General features: G+C 45.8%; 1 protein-coding gene across 4 annotated transcripts in view; it reads right to left on the reverse strand.

Annotated features, from left to right (window-relative positions):
- UBR4 (ubiquitin protein ligase E3 component n-recognin 4) overlaps positions 1–22055 on the reverse strand; it is a 78406-nt gene that overhangs the window by 16020 nt on the left and 40331 nt on the right. For all 4 annotated transcript variants that reach the window (XR_003573253.1, XM_027901901.1, XM_027901900.1 and 1 more), the window contains 29 exons: positions 21866–21973; positions 21280–21396; positions 19382–19591; positions 18311–18460; positions 17413–17640; positions 17239–17317; positions 16269–16511; positions 15214–15382; positions 14525–14669; positions 13743–13828; positions 13174–13261; positions 12579–12772; positions 11344–11583; positions 10109–10247; positions 9485–9610; positions 9210–9338; positions 8456–8799; positions 8092–8182; positions 7657–7741; positions 7358–7485; positions 6534–6663; positions 5862–6019; positions 5284–5393; positions 4586–4727; positions 3812–3893; positions 2740–2913; positions 2197–2318; positions 1106–1303; positions 901–981 (listed from right to left, as the gene is read on the reverse strand). Coding sequence is in view for 3 of the 4 variants with exons in the window: in XM_027901901.1 (XP_027757702.1) it covers positions 901–981; positions 1106–1303; positions 2197–2318; positions 2740–2913; positions 3812–3893; positions 4586–4727; positions 5284–5393; positions 5862–6019; positions 6534–6663; positions 7358–7485; positions 7657–7741; positions 8092–8182; positions 8456–8799; positions 9210–9338; positions 9485–9610; positions 10109–10247; positions 11344–11583; positions 12579–12772; positions 13174–13261; positions 13743–13828; positions 14525–14669; positions 15214–15382; positions 16269–16511; positions 17239–17317; positions 17413–17640; positions 18311–18460; positions 19382–19591; positions 21280–21396; positions 21866–21973 (4296 nt within the window). In the remaining variant the exon portion in view is untranslated. The remainder of the gene's footprint in view (positions 1–900; positions 982–1105; positions 1304–2196; positions 2319–2739; positions 2914–3811; positions 3894–4585; positions 4728–5283; positions 5394–5861; positions 6020–6533; positions 6664–7357; positions 7486–7656; positions 7742–8091; positions 8183–8455; positions 8800–9209; positions 9339–9484; positions 9611–10108; positions 10248–11343; positions 11584–12578; positions 12773–13173; positions 13262–13742; positions 13829–14524; positions 14670–15213; positions 15383–16268; positions 16512–17238; positions 17318–17412; positions 17641–18310; positions 18461–19381; positions 19592–21279; positions 21397–21865; positions 21974–22055) is intronic.

Raw genomic sequence — 22055 nt, forward strand, 5'->3', positions numbered from 1 at the left:
GGTTTTTACTGAAATAAAGCTGAAGTTTTACTGAAATAAACCTGTTCCCCATAGCATCATTCACTGAAAACAGGCATTTGTTTGAATTCTTCCCCACAGATGGCTTCAGGAAACTGAGGTGTCAAAGGGGATTAGAATGCAGGAGGAAATGAAGGATGAACAAGACATGTTGGGCAAATCAGGGGGTTCTATGATCTGAAGTGCCTCCAAAACATATTTGTAATGGGCAAGATTTAGTTTGATGGTCTCAGTGGGAGTTTATTTTAGTGGCTACAAGAAAAGGAAGGGAAGAGCTTGTTTTGGACCACATGCACCTCTGGAACAAGCCTACTGTGACAGGGTGGACTAGACCCTTGGGACTGTTGGGCCTATTCCTTCATGTGAAAAACAGACAACACACACTGCAAAGAGCAAACTGGGAGGATGAATCTGTCAAGTGCTTGAGATCCATAAGAAAATATGCAAATATGGAGAAACATTGGCTGTTCTCTGCATAAATAACTTGGGATCACCTCTGAAGCACAGACTGATGGAGCAGCCTGGTGTTGCTGTCTGTGCACACACATTAAACTGTCACGTACAGATGGAGTGTGAAATGTGCTTTGAAAGGCAGTGACAAAGTTCAGCTCTTTCCCCAAAGGAATGTAAGGAGGTTTGTTATCAGATGACAGTCATGTATCTGATGCACTGCACAGCTCACCTGGGGAGCACTGTGTGCTTTTAGATCACTCATGTTGCAGGACTGTGCACAGTCTGTCCTAACAGAGCACCAAACAGTGCTGACCAATCATACCAAAAAATGAATCCTGACTTCTGTGACTATGAGTTTTTCCCCCATTTTTTTGTTACTATGAAGGACAGGTACTTTCTGCTGTCAACATTTATAAAGAAAACACAAACCTCATTTGTGGGACACCACACCTTCTTGTAGACCTCAGCCACAGGCAGATCCAAACTGATGATCTTATTGTTCACCAAAAGCTGAAAAGGATAAAATAACAAGTCAAGCACAGGCTCAAGTTGCATCACCATCCCAGCAATCACCAGCTGCCCAAAAACGGTGTCTCCACACATCAGTGCAAGAAATCCACAAGTACATCCTTACCTCCATCCCACTGTCATCCTCCAGCAGAGCCACCAGGTCACAGTCCTGACAGATTTTGTTCTTGATGTCCCTCATGAGGGGCCCAATGCCAGGCTCGTTACTGCTGTAGGGATTCCCTGGCATTCTGCCCTGTAAGAAGTCTTCCTGCTGAGGATCTTTCTCCAGAGTTACAAAGAACTCAGTGACTTCATTCTCTTCCTAAAGAACAGCAGCAGAGACAGAGTGAGTTTTTTCCCAACTCCAATTCTGGCATTTTTATGGCAGCAAGTGACAGGATGTCCCTAAACCTTCAGTCCTTCCATCACCTGCTGTGCATTCCACACGTGACACTCAGAGGATATCCAGGATCACTGAGGAACCAAATTCCTCAGGAAAAACAATACTACTGGTGCTTCTCTTTTGCACAGAGCACATTAGAGCAGGGAACCTGAACAGTGATCCCCCAAATGGGATACACTGGGATACAGGTCATTGGCTAAGAGTAAATCAGGATTGTAGACACTGTTGCTCTTTGCCAAAATGCAGGAACTCAGTCTAGGGTTGCTACAGGTGGATGGTGGTGATTTTTTCGATCATGAGATCCCACATGGAATACTGTGCACAGTTCTGGTGCCCCCAACATAAGCTGGAGCAAGTCCAGAGGAGGTATTGAAGTACATGAGGGGACTGGAGCAACTCCCCTGTGGAGACAGGCTGAGAGATGCTGGGGCTGTGTGGAGACCTCACAGCACCTTCCAGGATCTGCAGGGGCTTACAGGGAAGCTGGAGAGGGACTGGAGCGACAGGGCAAGAGGGAGTGGGTTCAGACTGAAAGAGGGGAAATTTAGGTTACATACTGGGAAGAAATTCTTCCCTGTGAGGGTAGGGAGGCCCCAGCACAGGGTGCTCAGAGAAGCTGGGGCTGCCCCAAGCCCTGGGAGTGTCCAAGGCCAGGTTGGACGGGGCTTGGAGTGACCTGGGCTGGTGGAAGGTGTACCTGCCCATGGCAAGGAATGGGATGGATTTTAAGGTCCCTCCTAACCCAAACCATTCTAAGATTCTACTTCAGAAGTGTGACTTTATAAGTGACCTCCAGCCCTCCCCACACTTACAGGGTAGATAATACTGCACAGCCTCTCGAAGATGAAGACTGGAGTCCTGTAGTCATCAAGGCTGTAACGCTTTGCAGTCTCTATGCACACTGCCATAAATGCTTTGGTTTCAGATTCTGTGCCTGCCAAGAAAAGGGAGCGTTAAAATGGACACAGGAGTCAATTTTATAGGTTCTATTTAGAGTCAGCACACACAATAAATCCTCTGCAATCAGCCCCACGCTTTGGTGCTCTCTTCTTTTGCGTATCCACTCCATAAAAGATGAAAGGCTATTTATTGGGATGGTTATTACTAGGAAAAGCTTTTGCATGGTTGGGCTGCAGTAAAACAGTCCCATAAAAAGGAGGAGGCTTAAATTCCTGAAAAATAAGAGATGACTAGGAGTGTAATCTACCTTTTCTGTGCCAAAAGGAAATACTGGAAGCCATAAAAAACTCTCACTACAGCAGTCATTTAGCAAAGTTCTTTGTGTGGCTGTAACAATCTGCTTTTTCATCTTGGTTGACCCAAATGTTGGATTTATGGAACAGAGGTGGTTTTACCTGTTGTCATATCCTCCAGCATCTCCAGGAGCATGTCCTGGGTTTCATCAATCAGCTTTGTCCTCTGTACCACCAGCTTCCTCAGACACAGGTACCCATTCAGGACCGTGCCCACCAGGCGGCTCTTGAAGTGCCGTTTGATGGACTCCACCTCCACAAAGGAGGAGAGGAGACCTAAAAAGCAATGAAAACTCAGCAAGGGGGACAGAATTTGATCTGATTTCTAAATTTCTGGGCAGCAAACAGGGCACAGTATCATAAAAATTACTTGTTCCAATTCCCATTAAAGTTCACCCCTGTCAACCAAACAGTTGGAGGCAAAAATCTCGGCCTGGGAGAAGTATCTTGTAAATTATAAAACAAGGGATTATACTTTGTGGAATGAAGGAAGGGTCTAAGGAGCTTTCTAAGTGCTTAAAACAAGATTCTGCACTCTCTGGCATTTTTCTGTTGCAAGATATTTCAAAAGCAGATGACTGTTCCTCTTCTAACACTTAAGTGAGCTCTGATGATGTGACATGACTGATCAGTGACATCACCAAACTGGCCACTCCTATCGTAAAGCCAAGAATCAGCAAACACTCAGATTCTTTCCCATGACACACTGATCAACATGTTGCTTCTTGCAAGAAGCCAGGCTTTATGAATTAGCCCACTAATGGCTAAAGAATGTGGCACAGGATGCAAAAAAGAATGACCTTGTGAAAGAGGTATTTCCATCTCCAACAAATTTTTGAAAAACGTATACACCCTAGAAGATTAAAAAAAAAGCTCCCATAGAATAGGTAGGTAGGAAACAACAGGTAGGAATGGTCCCAGGGATTGTGCTCTATAATAAAGTGAAATAATGAAGTTTGCTTACCACAGTTCAATTAAAAACTCAAACTTGACTATAAAAAATATGGAAAAATCCATTTAGAGATTAAGTGCTAAACTGATGGCAAAAATCCAGTGCTGACAATTGCGACACAATGAATCACATTTCTTTGAAATTCTGCTACATGTTGTTACAGAACAAGGATCACCCCAACCCTAATCCTGCTGCAGGACTCCTGTTGGTGCCACCAAATACCTGTGAGACTCTTCAAGGCATATCCCTGCTGCAAATCAGTGCTGAGTGTTGCTTCCTCCAAGGCAAGTAAACGAGCTATTTCCTGAAAAAAATTAACACTATAGTTAACAGAAATGAGGGCAAGAAACTGCAATGCCAGTCATGACTGGTGAGTGTCTAACAGAGGGTGCAAAGGAACCCAGCACAGAAACAGCCAGCCACAGGGAAAGCAGAATTGCAACACAGCAGTGGGGAGGGAAAGGGGACAGGGGGGAAAACTACCCCAAATAACCTCTTTATTTTCTCCCTGCACCTACCTACTACCACTGCTTGGCTCTGGTGGCCTCCATGACGGACTCAAGGCCACCACTGATATGGAAAGTGTTACCCACCTCTTTGGAGTGCACCAGGGGTCCCCACAGGAACCTCCCACCACTCTGAACACTGCAAATTAAATGTGCTGCTTCTCCAATAGGCTATGATTCCCACTCCAGGAATGGCAGTACCCTAATCCTCCCCTGTCTTTAAAGGCTTTTGGACAGCAGCTCCCAGCTCAGGGCCGGTGCCAAGGCAGTGCAGCAATATCTATACCCTCAGCAGAGTTAATTAAAGTGCTGAGGAATTCTAAAGCTGGGGCTAAAACCACTGTGGTTCCTTCTGTTCAGAGATAACAGCATTGAGGTGTGACCTTCACAACCCTGGCAGGGTCAGCAACAGGGGCTGAACAAAGAGATGAAGATTTCAAAGTAAAAAAAAGCCAAACTAGCAGGTCAGTTCCTCCACACAAGTCCACACCTTGGTGATGAGGCTGCCAATATAGGGCAGAACCCCCCTGGCTGCCAGGTAGACCTTCCAGTGGGCAGGTTTGATGAGTTTCTGGTAAAGAGCCAAGTACTCAGCAGCACATTCACCAGCAATGCTCAGCTCATCCAGGTAGCTGGGAAAGAGAAACACAAGCTGATAACCATTTCACAGTAACAAGGGGCATTCCAGCTTAAAGACACTGTGGAAAGAAAGAAAAAGCCTCTAGAAATCCATCCTCCCTGTTCTCCTTGCTAACACCATCACTGATATTCAGGATAAATTGGTATTTTGTCCCAAAAAGGATTTCCCCAACTGTGCCATAGCATCAGCTGGTTTAAGTTATGTCACAGGAGCTGGAAGAGAGTTCACCCTATTATTTTGCTGTCCAAGAGGCAGAGAAAATGTTGTCCAAACAGCTGAACACCAGCTGCTTAATTCTGGAGAAAGTTCAGAACTGCAACAGCTTATTGCCAGGCAGCAAAAAAAAAAAAAAAAGGTCTCCCTAAATCTACACTCTCCCAGCTAATTAAGCTTTAAAATCCAGCTCAAAAAGACCTGTGAACCCAAGGTATACAAGGTGTATACAGTTATACAAGGGAGAGATGTGAGAAAGGCTGGAAGAAGGGAGAGATTCTCATGGGAACTGGAGAAGGCCAATCCTGGAGCCAAGTGTGGCAGCACAGAAATACCTGGTGAGGAGATCCAGGACCTGCTGCTTTCGGCTGGGGATGGTGGCCAGAGCCTCCACGATGGTGCAGGCAGCCTGTCTGGCAGCCTGTGTGGCAGGAGTGAACAGCACCTGGGGCAGGGCAGGAAAAAAACACAGCAGTTTGATGTGCACAGATAAACCAGTGACAGCTTATCAAAAAGGCACTGCACACATTAGAGCTGTTTGGTGACCTGGTGGTAACGTTTTCTTGTTCTTCAAACACTCGATTCTACCACCAAAGTGTTTCAATAATGCATTGTGTGGCTGATGTGCCAATCCACACACACAAAAAGAAACATTTTTGCCCCAGACCCTCCAAACTGCAGCTGATTAGGCAGGGAGGAGCATTGTGGTGATTAAAGGTTCAGACTTCGAGGACATGGAGACCTCCAGATAAATATTTGCTGTAGTATTTTTAAGGGAAGAAAGCTGCAAATCTGACTTGGAATAAGAGGTAGTGAGTTACAGTCTCCCCAGACATCCCTGCACATGAGCTGCAGCAAACTCCCAACACTCTGACAGTCAGCTCTGCCCACTGGAGCTCTCAGCCACATTTACCTGTCGCAGCCAATTGTTGTGTCCCAGCTTGAGATCCAGAGGGCAGGTTCTCTTCCCACGGCGACTCATGAACTGTTTCCATTTCCAGACGTATTTTTCTGACAAGTAAAGCTGGTGAAGCTCAGCTTTGCTGGGAGATTTCCCGTTGGCATCTACACCTGCAACATTGAGCACAGCCCAAGAGAACTGTCAGCAGCTATAAACTGCAAACTGTTGCAACTGTCATAGTTCCTATCAGACTTTCAGCGTATTTTTATCTTACTGGAACTCTCCAAACTCCAGCTGGAAAGCTGAGTGGCTTCCCATCTCTTTCTGCTGCCATTTTCACTGCTGTGTGGCGCCATGCTCAATTCCAAGCCAGATGCAAACCCCAGGATCTCTCATGGAATTCAACCAGCACTCAACTTGGCTGGTGTCAATTTATATAAGCAAAAAGTTTCAGTTTTTACATTTCCCTGATTATCTTCAGAACACTTTCTACTTAGGGTCTGAGCAACACAGCCTGGAAAAGTCAGTGCTACAATCCCTGAAGACTACCCAGCCACATGTGAAGATGGCATCAGATGTCATGGGACAGAACCCAACACAGCTCTGCAGAAGCACATTCCTAATTAAACCTGGAGGGACACACATATTCCTTCCCAAAACTGCAAGTTAAAAACACAGAACTACCTCTGGCAGGGAGGCACTTTTTCCAAGCTTCATATGATGCTTTGGGGTCCCTCTTGAGCCACAGCTGAGCTTGTGCATGGATTTCATTGCTGTAAGGCTTCACAGTGGTGAGAGCATCCACAGGCACATCCTAATAAACAAAAAAGCTCTGTGATTACTCAGAAAACTCCAGACTGTTCTCAAAGAGTAACTCCTGCAGGTGAATCACTGGAGCTGTGCCATGAAGAGGTAAATGCAGCTCTGGACAACAGCGGGGTTTGTTCATGATGAACTAAGAGATGCCCCATTCCAGTTCCTACTGAAATACGAGTAAACCCACCTCTGACATCCATCTGTGACTGTCAGGTAGCCAGATCACAGCAGAAACATACCTTCTCCCCTGCAAATCTTCCCTAAATTACAATCAAGAAACCGCCAATCGATATATTTTTATCAGAACTGTAGCTCTGTATTAAAAAACCTAAGTCAAAAGTACTTCTATCATGTTTAGGACTTGATTGTACAAAGCTGCTGAAAGCACTAAAAATTTGCCCAAAGTAACCAAGCTGTAGCTTTGAAGTAGCTCTTTCCCCATGACTCAGATTTGAGGGGAAAAAAGCAAAGCCTGGCTTTGAACACTAGTGGTCAAAGACAGAAAAAACCAGTAAAAAACAGAAAACTGTGGCCTGTAATCTGCAGTATGCAAAGACAGAAGTCACAGGGCTTGCACTTTCCTTGTAACCATGACCAGGCCTGGCCTCCTCACAAAGTAATTAATTACTGAGATCAGTGCCAGACTTGATCAGCAAATTCTCAGATGCTTTGCTCAGCATCTGAGGCAGTACCTTGTTTTTCTTGCTGGTTGGAGCAGGTGGCTTGATGAGCTTTTGAAGAATGCGCAGGCACATGAGGGTGATGTTTTCAACAACCACAGGAGTCTTGATGTTCACTGCCATCAGGAAGAGGCTGAGAGCTGAAAGACAGAAAGAAAGGTTCATTCCACGCTGAGATCTGCAAATAGTTCACACCTCTACAGCTCTATATAGCACACTAAGTGTGTCCAGAGTTAGAAATCTCACTATAGTGCCTGGACCCAGGCACTGCACTGTAAAATACACCTTTCACAGTGGTCACTTGAACTCACCACAGCGCAGCCGAAGCTCCCAGCAGCTGTCCTCCTTGGAGATGGAATCTGTAAGCAGTAGCATCTCATACTGGAGGCTGCTAGCCTGGAACACACACACATGTTCAAAGTGTTGCTGATGCCCCAGCCCTTTTTGTTTTCTGATATGTACAAACCACGGGCTCAAAACACATGGATCTAAAAAAATTTAATCCCATGCACATTTGAGGCGACTGTTTGAGAGCTGCAAGTCAAGCCAGGCAGAACGTCATGAGGAAACTTGGGAATGTATGTCATCACACAATTTTGTGCTCTGCTCTGACATTTATCTTATTTCTTATCAAGGTTCCAACTTTTTTCTTACAAACAGACCATAAGAGAGAACATGCATAATGAGAATACACCAGCAGTGCAGAGGGGCAGAAAATGAAACATGAAAACACTGGAGTCGCTCACCAGGTCTGGATTTGCCCAGTGTCCCTTCAGAGCCGCAGAAACCTTCCCAATGATTAAGTCATTCATTTGCTGTGTGGCCTCGGGATTGTCCCTAATTCCAGAAGGAGAAAGAGAACACTGTTATGCTGTGCTTGTACTAAATACCAAAAGCTCCTGGGACTTCAGCTTAGCTGATAACAAATGTACAAAGAGCTGGAGTGTAGTTTGTTGATGTAAAATATGCCCATAGCAGGCGGTTGGGACTAGGTGGTCTTTAAGGTCCCTTCCAACCCAAATCAGTCCGAGATTCCATGGTTCTAATATAACTCCCTTATAAAGCTACTCCTTCCTGATCGTGCATTGACAAGGATGAGGCAGCTCTAACCTGGTCAGAAGGCACATGAGCTGCCGGACCTCCTCCCGCATCGTGGCCGCGCCGCGGCGCAAGTTGTAGTCGAAGAGCTCTCGGATGAGGCCCTGGGACACCAGGATGTGCCTGATGGCAGAGTTGGTGGCCAGGGCCCGGAGCAGGGTGATGCAGTGCTCCGTGACAGCCGAGGCACAGCCGTAGCATTTGGTGGATGAGGTGTGGCCGCAGCCCAGCACAGACAAGGCACGGTACTGGCTGGCGGTGAACGTGGGCTGCACGGTGCTTCGCGACGACTTGGTCGCCGCCTCTCTCTGCTGGAGATCGTATTCCAGGAGCTCCTTCCGAGAGGCAAACACTTTCTGGAAACACAGAGAAGAAGTTGGGGAGTAGTGAGGCAGCACATAACTGGGAATTTGTTAACTCCATTCACAGGTTATTTTCACTGCATATTTTGTGAAGAAACATTTTTAACTGAGCACCTCCAAACTGGAAATCCTTCACAGCAATGGCAGACTTGGCAAATGCTGCAAATATCAGCCTAACTCCCAGTTATCTGCCATGTTGTCTATATGACATGCAATGTAACATTGGAAATGTGATAAATCCACTAATGGTAACCACAGTGTTTAGAAATGATTTTTTAATTATTTCCCTAAAAATACACAGCTGATCACTTATTGTTAATGATATCACTAAATGCAGAGTGGCAACATCCTGCTTTCTATTTCTGATTAACCCAAGACCAAATTCAAATCAAAGAACATCATACCTGGATGATTTTGGAAAGTTCATCGAAAGAGTTCTTGCAGTCACCACAGTACTCCTGGGCTAACTGGAGAATGTACCTATTCACACTCGCTGAGGTAGAACTTATCCCTCCACTGCTTCCAGACTCATCCTTGAACAGAAGGCAAAACAAAAAGGAATCATACACACAAAAATAACTGTTTCAGAGTAGCATCCAAGGTAAGGACTTTTGGCAGTGTAAAGGCCAGTGTGGCACCAGCCTGGAGATCTGTGCAAGCTCCACCTGTCCCTTGTTACCTGGGGTTTTTCAGGAGCTGCCTCGTTCACTTTACACAGAAGGTTTTCCAGCTGCGGTCGGTGTCCCATGAGCTGGTGATACACCCTGTCAGCCTTGTCCAGGAGGGTGTTGATATTTGTTACTGCCTAAGAACAAAAAAAGGAAAGGTTATTTTATGTTCAGAACTACAAGCACCAAGCTCCAAGTCTTCTGTCTCTTTTGCCTTTCTATAGGAAAAACATAAATAAATGGTGACCCTGCACCCTGCCACGAGAACCACTCTGCTGACACCACACTGAGCACACTAATCCTGGGAGAGGACACACAGTGCAGTGGGCTCTTCATTCCTTAGCAGAGCTGCTCGGGTGGGTTGGTGAAGCAAACAGTACACCCCAAATTTGTCCCCTTTTACAGCAAGGCAAAGAGATGCACTACTAGAGGGTCTATAGATGAAGCACTGAATAATGCCTTTTGAAGAATTACTTTATCTGGTGGAGCAAGACAACAAAAAAGGATTGCATTAGTCAGTGAGAAGCCTTGAAGGAGCACTGCTTCTCAAGGTGCTCCAAGAGGGATGGACCCCCACACTGCTGCCCTGAGCAAGATCTACAGCATTTCATTGATGAACCTGCTCTTAGTCTCACCTTCTTTCGATCCTCCTCATTTTCAATGGGATCCACTGCACAGCAGGGCTTGGCATAGAGCATGAAGTCAAAGCGAGCGTATTTACAGAACCCGCAGGCATTGCACAGGAAGGGATCCTTCTCATCATAATTAATGGATCTGAAAGGCAAGCCAGGAAGGTCAAAACATGCAGTTCAACTTAACTGAGCCAATAAACTCAACTCTGAACAGACTCAGGTAAAACCAATGGGTGACTCTTAAAACCTCTAAGTGACCAAACTGCCCTGGGGAAGTGAAATACATCAGGTTCAGGAGAATCAAAACCTACAAATCAGGCAACAAAAAAATCCTTACAGCAGTGTCACATTCTGGCTGGAAAAAGCAGAAACAGATGGGAATTTGTTCCTAACAATTCTACCTGAATGCCAGTAACTCCCAGCAAAACATCAGCCTGGGGCACTGTGTCCTTTAGGAGAGCACAGAAAAAAGGAACCGTTTTGGTTTGTAAGGTCTGGGGTTTCAATGCTTTCACTCCTTAACCAGTTGCAGTGGGACTGGCTGCAGCACAATTACCCCTCTGCACACCAGAGAAGCAGGAGACAGACTAATTTATAACTCCCATAATCCAGTAAGGGATATGGAAACATTTCCATATATGGGTAATCACCTGATCTATGGAAGGAACTTGCTAAACACCTTGAATCTCATAAAATTTAGAGAGGAACATGGGACAACAATAAGGGGAGGAGAGATATCGGATAAGGAGACAAAACTGACAAAAGTGAAGGATTCTAACCCTGTAGTGGAAGTGTGAATAGAACACAGTAGATTACCCCTGAGTCTGCTCTGAATGAGGAGAGCACAACAAAAGCCCTGAATAGCACTGTCTGTCCAGCACTGAGCAAGGGATCCTGGAGGGAACCTCCTGCAATCCTGCAGCTGAACTCCAGCCTCATATCCAGCCAGGCCAAAAATAACCTCCTCCTGGGAATTCTTTGGTTTGAAGTTCTGAGGGCTTGACCTGAAACTTCTATGCTCCCTCAGTGCTGTGGCATCAGGTTCCCTTTGTTAGTCTGTATTAGCATTAAATCCCTGTAAGCCTGTTTTATACTTCCCCACTAATTTGATTGTGTGCTTTTATTAACCAGAATCATGGATTTAAATAGCAGGGAGGGTTTTGTTGAACATCCAACACGGGCACGAGGGCTCTGGCAAGAGCTGTGTGGGGAGGGAGGGAGGAAGGAGGGGGACACACCTGCACTTGTGGCACTGGTACACGTTCTCCCCGCAGTTGCCGCACACGCCCGGGTTGGCCGGGACGGACGCGCTGCACCGCGGGCACTGCAGGGTCTCGGTGGACGCCTGGTAGTTCTCGTAGAAATCGGCAAATTCAATCATCAGGTTGGAGGCCACGATGGGCAGCGGCAAATCGATCTTCACCTCCGTCTGGCCCGGGGTCAGCTGCACTTTCTTAGCTTTGTGCCAACGAGCCGGCCTGGAGAAGGGAAAGGGAGCGATGTGGTTTTCCAGGGGGAAGTTCCCTCCCTGCCCACATGTGAGGAGAAGCCAAATGCAACCGTCTCGGCTCCAAATCTACTTTAAAAGGGATGAATGGAGAGCAGTTCTAGGATTCGTTTCCTTAGCTTCTGTATTGACATGATATGTAGCCAGAAATACATTTTAAGCCTTTATCCTCTTCATAGAGAGAGACTGTTTGGGATTAAAGAGCTGTTGATGCCTCATGGAAAAACTTTAATTCTACAGACATTTTCTAGGGATTTTCACCTCCATTTTTTTATTAGTAAGGACATTTGCATGAAAACAGGATATTTATTTCTTAAAGATCTCATCTGCTCCCACTGCTTATTCTCAACCTGAAGTCAGAATCCTCTCTTTGTGACATCATAATCCTCTCCACAGCAGTCACTTGTGATGTCACAGAGGATTAAGACTTCAAATAAGCAATAAGTGGCAGGCACAGATTAATCCCTAAACCAGAGAGATCTGATTCTGGTGAGAACATCTCGAGAAGTAAGAAGGGAAAGCACATAAGCAGGACTGGTTCCAGACTGAACAGTGTATTGAAAAGGAGCCATTTTTGGTGGGTAAAGCAGAACTGAGAGTGAGACCATCCAACTTCTAATTTTAATTCTACTCTATGCCTTCAAACAACAGTGTTAATGCTTTCGGTATTCCTGGACATGCTGCAATGTCCAAATCCCTTTTGGATTCAAACTACACAACAATTTTACAGGCATTTAAGTGCTTAAAACTGAGCCTGTAGAAAGTTGAAATCCACAAATTTTGTAGGCATTTTTCAAGCTTCAGAGGATTTTTTTTTCAACAATTCAGAACAATCCCACCCAATGTGGGCTGAGAGTGACAAGGAACAGTCTAAGGAACCTTAGGAAAAACAAGAAGCCAAAAGCACCTCCACGGGAATCGTAATGTCAATTCAGAGGTTGCACACAAAACCACGGGTGAACATACTTGTTTTTCAGCTCCACTATGGCCTGGACAGTCCTGTTGTTGTAGTAGAGATTGATGGTTCGGACCATTTTGGTTCGTTTGAGGTCCCCAATCTTCACTGTCACCTTGCTGATGGTGTGGCTGCCAATGAGCTTCACCACCTGCTGGGTGGTCGTGTACCGTGTGTCCACTTTGATGGAGGAGAGCTTGATGTACTGAGGGGACAAGGACACAGTGGCAATATGAGAACACCCCAAAACCTCAGGAACACAGCAAATGATGCCTGTAAATGGTTGGGATCCCTACCACTGGAAAGGCTTTAAGAAAGCAGTTACTGCCAGTGTCGTGAAGATGACTGGAGCTGTGTCAGGGCAGGGTCAGGTTGGATCTCAGGAAAGGTTCTTCAGCTCAGGGGTGGTTGGCACTGAACAGGCTCCCCAGGGCAGTGGCACAGCCTCAAGGCTGCCAGAGCTCAGGGAGTGTTTGCACAACCCTCAGGGACATGGTGGGATTTTGGGGGTGTCCTGTGTGCTCCCTCCAGGAGCTGGACTGGAGGGTCCCTGGGGGTCCTTTCCAACTCCGGATATTCCATGACTATGATTCCATGGTTACTCACACAGAAGGGCACCTCCGGATTGTTGCAGACAAGGCAGGGATCGCTCTCCAGGTAATAGCCATCGAATTCCACGAGCCCAGACAGCGTGCTGGAACGAGGGGAACAACACTGATATATGGAATTTGGTGCTTGCTGTGTTTGAAACACAAGGCATTAACTCAGAATTGCTTTAATTTCCCTACAGGTCCCAGTCTGTGTAACAGAAGTGTTACAACATAAATTACATCGAAAATCATTTTTCACTGGCAGCATTTTTGATGTAATTATAACTGCCAAGGTAGGACTAAGAGCACAATACTTAATTCTGCAAATCTCTGTTCTCCAGTTGGTCCTAATATTTTATAACATTTACTGACAAGAAAAGCAAAAAAGCTAAAGCCAAGTTCTGCTGATGGGGCACAGAATGTCAGGTTTTTCAGCTGCCAGGAAGGATTCTGTTGTTCTCCCAAGCCCAGCTGCAGCAGACATGGAATCTCAGCAGGGCTCCATCCACCACTGCAGTAGCAGAACTCTGTACCCCCACAGATCACAGCTCCTTAGTGACAGGATCAAAGGCAGAAGGAGCTCACTTGTAAATGTTGGAGTTCGGGTGGTTGGTGAGAATGTGGTTTTGAGTCCGGAGAATCTCCACGGCCTTCTGGGAATATTCCTTCAACTGAAATACAATAAGGAATATACTGTCTTCTCAACATTGGTTTATTGCTACAAAGACAAAAATAGTCCTCCTCTTGTGGCGTTCCTGGTCCCCCAGAAGATGCACAAAGATAACCACAAAAATTCCTGTGGGTAAATCATTACCCAGGAATGTGACAGATCCTAAAATTAGACTTATACCACAATAAGAGTGCTGTTTGTCAGCCAATCACTGCAAATGGCTGCCAAGATTTGAACAGCATTTGAATTTAAACACCCACATTCAATGAGTCTAAATTGTTTGTTCTCAAACCCACCGGTCTCCTAAGAAATGCCACCCCCTCCTTTGCTCAAAAATCACAGTTTCAAAAGATCTCTAGGAGTTGCAATACCAAAAATCTATAAATTGGAGCTGGCAGATAAACGTATTTTCCCACAAAGGCTTCCTGTGGGAAAGAAGTTTTCTTCTCAAAAAATGAAAAACCCACCAACACCATTTTAATCCCAAAAATGCCAAAAACACCAAAGCAATAAAATTAAAAAATTCACACTCCTCACTTTTTTAAGGATTCTGCACTTTCTAACATTCAAATTTTAGGACCAAAAAAATTTCCACCAGAAGCTCTTTTGACAGAAAATCTGTCCCAGCTGTATCATAAATAAGCACCAACATAATTCACCTGGGATGCTGCACCTCCTTTCTTGAATGTCACAGTACCTTTTTCTCAGTCTGCTGTGTTTTCAGAGAGAAGTATCCCAGGAGATCTACAAACTGGGCAGCCTTTCTTCCATAAGCTGGAAGTTCTGGCCAGATGGACCACATGAGATCCAACAGCAATTCCTGCTGAGACTTGTTGGAGTTCCTGTTGAATGGATTACAGATAATCAGGCACCTGAAGACAGATGTATAACATGGCACAAGATCTTGAGCAAAAGGAAAACACAAGCTACAGTTCACCAAACCTGGGAATTATTATTAGTTATCAGAGTTAAATCCCATCACTCCTTGAAACCAGCTGTTTTCTAGCACTCCAAAATGAAAGCAGCTGTCTTGCAACACCTGAATTGAGTTCTGAAGGAGTTCAGCACCTTGAAGTGTCTTTCCCTACATAACTCCCAACTTTTTAACTGGATGAGTCTGCACCTGCCTCAGAAGTCCACTTGCCCACAAACACCTACTCCAGTACATGTGAGGAGTCAGATTTTGCAGACAGAATAAAATGCTTCTTGCAGAACACAACTCAAATTGATTGTGAATAACTCACAACTTCTACCTCCAGCACCAATGACTGCAAAACAGTGGGAACAATCCCAGGGGAAGCAATAACCTGCAGGCTCCAGCTGCCTTCAAGAGAGAAGGACAAGAACAGAGCTGAGCCTGCCAAGGCCACACTGCCCCCAGCTCACCTGTAGATGTGCAGGGCCAGGCAGTGGGCCTGCCACCTCACTGAGGAGGAGTTGGATTCCAGCAGGAAGCAGCGCAGGAACTGGATGAGGGTCTCCTTGTCAGCAAACTTGTTCAACTGGTTCACCAGAGCTGTGCACAGCTGATCTTCCTGACTGCCTGAACCCTCCCCTGCAGGCACAAGGAACACTTCAGATAAATGCAGTACCTCAGTCAGGCCACTTTCCTGTTTTATACATCACAGAGAGAGGATAATGGGGACAAACTGCTGTGTTTCAGGTATCGAGCAAGTTTAACATTCCTAACTTTTTCAAAAATATAACCTAGTTCCCCTGACTAACAGAAAAAATGCTGCAAAACTTGCCACTAAGGACGTGAGAAATGTGCTACACATCCTGATAAAAGAGAAGGATTGACCATGGGGCGCTAAAACGACTCACACAGAACTGTCTGATAGTGAAAGCCAAAATGGTTCCTTGAAGGAAAGCCAAGGGAGAATTTATGCCCATGACTTTTATAGGAAAGCTTAATTACTTTCCCAGGACTGTGGATATTCATTAAGTAGCAGCCCTGGCTCCAACAGAGCTTCCAAAGCAGCCAGAGGAAACAAGTCTGAACACAATCACTGAAGAGCAGAGCTAACTGGGTGTGCATCTCCAGGACCTGTTTTAATCCTCATGAGCGTTTCAGCCTCCTACATCCCAGGACAGGCAGGTTAAGTGGGAGCTACTTAGATGAAGTAACTTCTGTTAGACAACTTCAAGCCCACTTAAGTTAATAAACACAGTGGGTTTGGCAAGTCCTCAGCCCTCAATATCAGCCCAACTCTTAGGGCACACAGCTTCATCTTTGCCCCTTTCCTGTCTACACATGGTGAAACTGCTCCTCTCTCCTAATTGTTGCTGTGGCCTGTGAGTGCCACAATCCATGACCCTTCCCCAACAGTGGGATTTATCACCACAAGACAAAGCAGTTCTCTCTAAATGGAATAAGAGAGGCTGGGAGGAGCAGACTTCCTCCCTAAACCCACCACAGGACAGGTCCAGCAACAGCTCACCCTCTCGCTCCTTTTCCTTTTCCTCTTTCTTGCTCTTTTTAGTGGAGGATTTGCTCTGTGTTGCTGCCTGCCCAGAGCCTGATGCTGCAGGAGCAGAGGTGGAAGAGGTGCTTGATGATCCAGAGGATGAAGCCACAGACAGCACTTTACTGCCACACAGAGCACAAGACAACAGCTGCAGGAGAACTGGCGACACTCCTTCATCCACCAGGAAGCTGACTTGGAGCAGGAAATAGAGAACCGCTGTGGAGGAAAGAAGAAAATACCTGAGTCCTACAATCATAGAATATCCTGAGCTGGAAGGGACCCCTAAGGATCGAGTCCAACTCCTGGCCCTGCACAGGACACCCCCAAAATCCCACCATGTCCCTGAGAGCATTGTCCACACCCTCCTGGAGCTCTGGCAGCCTTGGGGCTGTGACACTGCCCTGGGGAGCCTGTTCAGTGCCAACCACCCTCTGGGGGAAGAACCTTGTCCTGAGATCCAACCTGACCCTGCCCTGACACAGCTTCAGGACATTAAAGCCTGAATTTAAAAAGAAGCAAAAAACCCCCAACCTAAACCAAAAAACCTTTTGACCATAAGGACCAAACTCACAGAACCTTCCTGTCCCTACAATACAGAAGCCTAACATTCTGGTACACCAAGGTAAAGGGGTTCCTCCCAAATTAACCTCTGGAATAATGGCAGCACACAGAAGAGAACACAGATCTCCTATCCTTGTAAATTATCAATACACCATATTGTGCTCTTTAGGCAAGGACCAAATGCAATTAGGGCACTGGGATAATTAGTACTGGAAGAAGTTTAGTTCTACTCAAAACTCTCAGCTATGTCTCCCCTTTTCTGCTGAGCTGCCCCATCTGAGATGTCTTGATTCAAACCACAACACCAAAGCCTCCTTCAAACACCTCCTAAAACAGAACTCGCAGTCACCTTTAATTCAAACACCCCAGAGACAGAACTCACAGTCATCCTTAATGCAGAACTTCTGCCAGTTCACCGTTCGCTGAGTGGCAATCTCTGCACAAGCCTTTAAATGCTCCATCTGAAAGGACAACGGGCCAGGATCACAAATCCCATCAGCATTCCTGACACACCAACACAACCCCCTTTTCCCTGGCACAGCAGCCCTTTCCTCACCAAGGAGATCAGGGTGTCGTACTGCAGGGCAGAGCCAGAGCTCGCTGTGACAACGCTGGCTCGGAGGAAAATCCCTTGCTCTTCCAGGAGCTTCTTGATCCCACGCACGTGGGAGTCCAAGGTGTGGAGGTCTCGGAGCTGCCGGTATTTATCCTTGGAGCCACAGATGAAGAGCAGGAGCTTCCGCACTTGGCGGCGCACGAACGGAGTCTGCTGGATCATCAGGTACTGCACAGACAACAGCCACGTCAGCACTGCACTCACCAGGGGCACACCTGGCCAGCAAAAGTGTGTGCTTTCTCTCAGAAAGAAAAGATATGGCAGATGGATTCACCAACCCAACAGATTTAAGGCACTTTACAGTTACCTGTAAGTCACAGGCAGTAGAAACACTGCACAGCAATACTGCAGCATCTTGAAACCACTGCTGAAAAACCATTCCTGGTCATCTACAATCTCCAATAAATAGCTAAACAAGCCCAATTAGGAAATCCTAACTCATAATTGTGTAAATATAAGATGTAACTTGTTATCTCAAGGAGGAAGCAAACGAAATGAAAGGAGAAGATAAACTCCAAATATCTTCCTGATATTTTTAAGGACTCAGTGAGTACCTACAACCAAACATGATGTTACATTTTACCATTTCAGAGAAGGTTTTCTCTTTGAGCTTTGGGGCAGCAAACACTGAGTTCCAGGAAATAATAACAACCTAATTTTTCATGTGTGTTTTCCCACAGATTCCTGTTTAACAGGAATAAAATAAAGTCAAGAGTACACCTTGTTTCCAGGGAACTGAAAATCTGAGATGGATCTGAGACAAGTTCTACAAAAGCTCATCTCTCCCATGAAGGAAATCCTTACTGGAACTGTTAAAAATCTGTCCATTCTTGCCTACCTCAGACAAAAAGTAGAACCAGGAGTGATCAAAGATGGGAGGTGGGATGCGAGAGTTTGTGTCTGCAATCTTCTTGATCTGGTAGGGCAGGCGCAGCACCATCTCTGTCAGGAGCTGAGTGTAGGCCTCAAAAACATCTGCGGCGTGACCCTGGAAGCAGGAGCAACCCATCAATCCCCCAGGCTCTGGCACTGAACACTCCCAGTGTGGTGCCATGACAAGTGACAGGGTGCACTTATTGATTTTTCTAAAAGCAAAGCTTTTCTGCACCTTTCCCTTTGATGGTCAATTGATAGTTTGGGAGTTGACAGTCTGGGGACTGTGGCATTAGGAATCATATTAATGAAAATTCCAACACAGTTCTTAGGAGAAATCTGCATTTAGACTCTATACTTATTAAAGCAGGGATTTACTTCTTTTACACTCATACAACATTTACTAATGATTGTTATCCTGGTTCATGGATTCAGAATTCCTCACGGCCATAAGAAATGCTCCCAGCTGATCAATAAAAACAGGCCAATATACCTACATGAGGCCTTGGACTAGGTGACAACTATGAGGATGCACTAAGCTAGTCTGGAGTAATGAGGCATTTTAACATATGAGCTTTCAACTTAGGGGATGTTCTTACATTTAATTAGGCTTTTTTCACTGCCCTGTGCATATCTCAAACCTCCATAGCATCTGGGCACAAAGACACCACAGTAGTGGAACAAGTCTAGGATTTAGTGTGCACATCCCACCCACTGCTCAGCTTCCTTGCCACATTAAGTTCAGGAATTCTGCCTGCCAAGCACAAGGAACCACAGGATGGAGAGGCTTCCCTTCAGGATTAACACTTCACCCAGGAAGAGTGACAGCAGCTCCACAGCACTGCTGGTGTAGGAGCGCACCAAGGGATAGTGTGCTGGGCTGCTCTGGGAGAGCTCGGAGCAATCCCAGTTGTAACTACTAAGGGAATGGATTTTGGTCACACTACTCAGGGAGTTGTGCAAGGATGCTTTTCCCTGCTGGGCAGCACCCTCTAACACAGCTCATGTAAAGCCCAGAGCACAGGGCAGGACTCACCTTCACGTACTGGCGGAGGAAAAAAGGGCTCATGTCGGGGGGAGAAGAAGTCGTGTGAGGTTTCAGGAGCTGGCTGGTGGCTACAGGCTCCTCATCATTCTGCTGGCTCTTCCAGTACTCCAGCAGTGACTTCAGCACATGCAGACAGTAATCAACAGCACCAGAGCTCAACAAGGCAGCAGCAGTGGCACTGGAGATGAGGGAGGAAGACTGGAACAGAGAGGAGATGGATCAGTAACACACCGGAGAACTGTAAGTGAGAAGAGCTGTGAGCACCAGACAGCACTTGCTGACAGTGAGGATAAGAGAGCAGGTTTTGATGAAACTTTGCAGGCAGCTTTTAAGTTTGGGGTTTGTTTGAGGTTGGGGTTTTTGGGTTTTTTTTGTGTGTTTATGAAAAGCAACTCAAATATTTACAGAGACTCTTTTGAACAAGTGCTTAGTAAAGGAAAACAAATAAAATCTCCTCTTAAGTCTAATCTCCCCTCGACACATGTGCCAGAGGCCACTCTGCTATGGATTAGACGACTAGGGCTTTTTTCCCTTCTCTTTTTTTCCCCTTTTCTTTTTTTTTTTTTAAAGTTGGGATTTCTATTTGGTTATCTGGGTTTTGGCCAGCTGGGTGTGAATTCTGGTAGAGAAAGAGTCCCTGTTGCAGCTGCCGCTCAGAGGCTCTGCTCCACCCAGGTATTGCTCCACCTGCATTCGGAGAGACGAGGAGCTTTGATTTCTGTGGGAAGCTCAAGTGAATAACAAAGGCTGGAGAAAAAGCTACTGTAAATAAAACTATTAAAGCAGCCCTGTAAATCCAAACAAACCCCACAGCTCATAAGCTCATTAAAATTTGATGCAGTTCAGACTAAATTTTTTAACCTCTATGCTTTTTTATTAATCTCCTTCCCACCACACATACTGCTTTTTTATGCCTTATTACTGTACCTTTTAGCAACAAATATCTAAGGAATCCTCTTAGCGACTTTTACGTTGACACAGCAGCATATTGCTTTCCAATAATCACATTACAAATCCTCTTTAACCCCTTCAGCACTGGTAAGACGCAAGGGAAAAAATCTGCCAGACCGTTTTAAATAACATGGTTAATGTGCTGCCCTGAGCTCAGTCTGAAACCCTGCACAAAACAAGTGGATCCAGTTGTCTTTACATGTCTGTTTCCTCCATTCTGAGTTTCAAAGATTTTTTTCCACAAGAGTCAAGTAACATTACAGATTCCTTATAAATTTTTCCAAAGCACTTTGAAGTGTTTTCAGTCTTAGAGCTGTTATTTCAGCTAGCAGATTTTTGATCTTTTATGATGAACAAAAGACCCCCAAACACATCACAGAATCCCAGAGTGGTTTGGGTTGGAAGGACCTTAAAGTTCATCTCATCCCACCCCCTGCCATGGGCAGGGACACCTTCCACCAGCCCAGGTTGCTCCAAGCCCTGTCCAACCTGGCCTTGGACACTCCCAGGGCTGGGGCAGCCCCAGCTTCTCTGGGCACCCTGTGCCAGGGCCTGCCCACCCTCCCAGGGAAGAATTTCCTCCATGTATCTAACCCAAATTTCCCCTCTTTCAGTCTGATCCCATTCCTTGTCCTGGCACTCCAGTTCCTGATGCAGAGTCCCTCTCCAGGTTCCCTGTAGCCCCCTCAGACACCGAAATATGCTGTGATTTCTCCACACAATCTTCTCTTCTCCAGGCTGAACAGCCCCAACTTTCTCAACCTGTGTTCATAGGGGAGGTGCTCCAGCTCCTCCACTGGACTTGCTCCAACAGTTCCATGTCCTTCTTATGCTGAGGGACCCAGAACTGTGCAAAGTATTCCAGGTGGGGTCTCAGGAGAGCAGAGTAGAGGGGGAGAAAATCAACCCCTGACAAAGCCGTTTGGAGAACATACCTCACAAATGGAAGTCTTGGATCCTGACTTGGTTCTGGACATGAACACACTGAGCAGCCTCATCACCACCAAGTGCACTTCGTTCACAGGAGAGCGCTCGTTTTTCTTAGACACGTCCTGCAACAACAGACACATCCTGCCTGGTCAATCACAGAGCTGAGCAGGGACCCAAGGCTCCCAAGTTCAGTGCTCTGGTCCTCAGGAAGCATTTCTAGTCTAAGCTCAAGCAGTAATACTAAAAAAGAAGCACAAATGCCTCAATAGAAAGGTAAACAGTGGCCTGGCTGCCAGAGAACAGTCCCACACAAATTAAAAGCTACCTGTGTCAACCATCCATTACTGATCATGGCTGTTTTCAGAGTTTAATTCAACCAGAACAAATTTTCATGGTCATTCATGGATGCCAGAACCAGAAAACAATGAGAGTTCCACTCATGTAATTTTCTACTTCATGTGAAGTAAAGCAAGAGAAATAAAATGCTTGAACACATCCATACAGCAGTGTTTGTGTGACCCCCAAGCATCCAATTCCTCCATGGACAGAATCCCTGTCTAGAAAGAACAAGTTCAGAGCGCGTGCACACACCTTTTTGTCCATGCCCAGCTCTGCAATCAGCTGGGACAGAAGGTTATCCAAAGCTCCCTTATCTTTCTCATCATCTCCATCTAGGTCTGTTGTAAGCATCAGAATTACCTGGGAATAAAAGTTAGAGAATTACTAGAAGGCAGGTTCCATGTTTTCAAAATAAATAAATTATCTTTCAAAAGCAGCATAA

The sequence above is a fragment of the Empidonax traillii genome, unplaced genomic scaffold, assembly GCF_003031625.1.
Source record: "Empidonax traillii isolate 1590-97213 ecotype Southwest subspecies unplaced genomic scaffold, ASM303162v1 scaffold819:size405531, whole genome shotgun sequence".
Classification (NCBI taxonomy): Eukaryota; Metazoa; Chordata; class Aves; order Passeriformes; family Tyrannidae; genus Empidonax; species Empidonax traillii.